This window comes from Ascoidea rubescens, assembly GCF_001661345.1.
Source record: "Ascoidea rubescens DSM 1968 unplaced genomic scaffold ASCRUscaffold_63, whole genome shotgun sequence".
NCBI lineage: Eukaryota > Fungi > Ascomycota > Saccharomycetes > Ascoideales > Ascoideaceae > Ascoidea > Ascoidea rubescens.
In genome coordinates this window covers 1-1,008 of record NW_017962975.1, presented here as the reverse complement: position 1 = coordinate 1,008, position 1,008 = coordinate 1, and the positions used below count along the sequence as shown (strand labels likewise).

General features: G+C 30.3%; 1 protein-coding gene across 1 annotated transcript; it reads left to right on the top strand.

Annotated features, from left to right (window-relative positions):
• Positions 1 to 57: 57 nt before the first annotated feature.
• ASCRUDRAFT_10764 (uncharacterized protein) lies at positions 58 to 405 on the top strand (the record flags this gene model as incomplete). Its single annotated transcript, XM_020188693.1, has 1 exon — positions 58 to 405. A coding segment is annotated over one exon (348 nt), but the record flags the coding sequence as incomplete, so codon positions are not given.
• Between the last annotated feature and the right edge of the window lie 603 nt (positions 406 to 1,008).

Sequence of the window (1,008 nt, the reverse complement as noted above, 5' to 3'; positions counted from 1 at the left end):
GCAATTGAAGAAAATAAAATAACTAGAAGACCATGAGTTGAAGCTGTTGAATTAGCTGAATCTGTTGCTGATGCAATTGATAATAAAAATATTAGAAAACCAACGCAATTGAGAGATTCAGAATTTATTAAGCATTTAAATAATTTCATGTCAATGAATTCTGCAGATCATAATAATTCCACTTTACTATTAGAAAAACGATTTAATATTGCAATTACTAATATTGGTGCACTTGCTGGTGGAATTAATAGTACAATCTATTCAATCGCGACATATTGTATCTCAAGAGATCATAAACCATCGGGTATTTATAATGGATTTACAGGATTAACAAGACATGAATCGATTAATGCATTAAATTGGTCAGCAATGATTAACTGGAATAATACTAGTGCATCTGAATGAGGTACTAATAGAAAAGNTCCTGCAGATAGTGATATTAGTTTAATTGGTTTAATTGGTTATTATTTTACAAGATATAAAAGTGAAGGTTTTGTTGGAAGATTTGAAGGTTATATTTCGTTTCATCAATTGGAAAGTAATAGAATAAATTATCCACCTTTGCAATTTCCATTGGTTTTAATTCCTGCTATAATTTCAAATAATTTTTCAGGTACAGAAGTTTCTTGGTACTACTAATTGTTTTGATTGATTGGTTAAATACTGTGATACAATTAAACAAAGTGGTTCAGCATCAAGAAATAGAGTGTTTGTTATTGAAGTTCAAAGAAGAAACTCTGGGGACATTGCAACATCTGCAGTATTGGCATGTGGTGCACAGACTTTTTATGTTCCAGAAGAAGGTATTTCATTCTTCCAACTGTAAATGAATATTAATTCATTAAAACAAATNTTTAATAATGGTGATGCTAAAGCAAAACAGGAAAATTGATTTTGAAATCATCAAATGCTTCAAAGGTCTTGACCACAAAGGTTTTGGTCACAAAGATTTTGCGCAGCATCATTAACGGTGAATGTGATAGAAGATTTGAAGCAAACAATGCAATC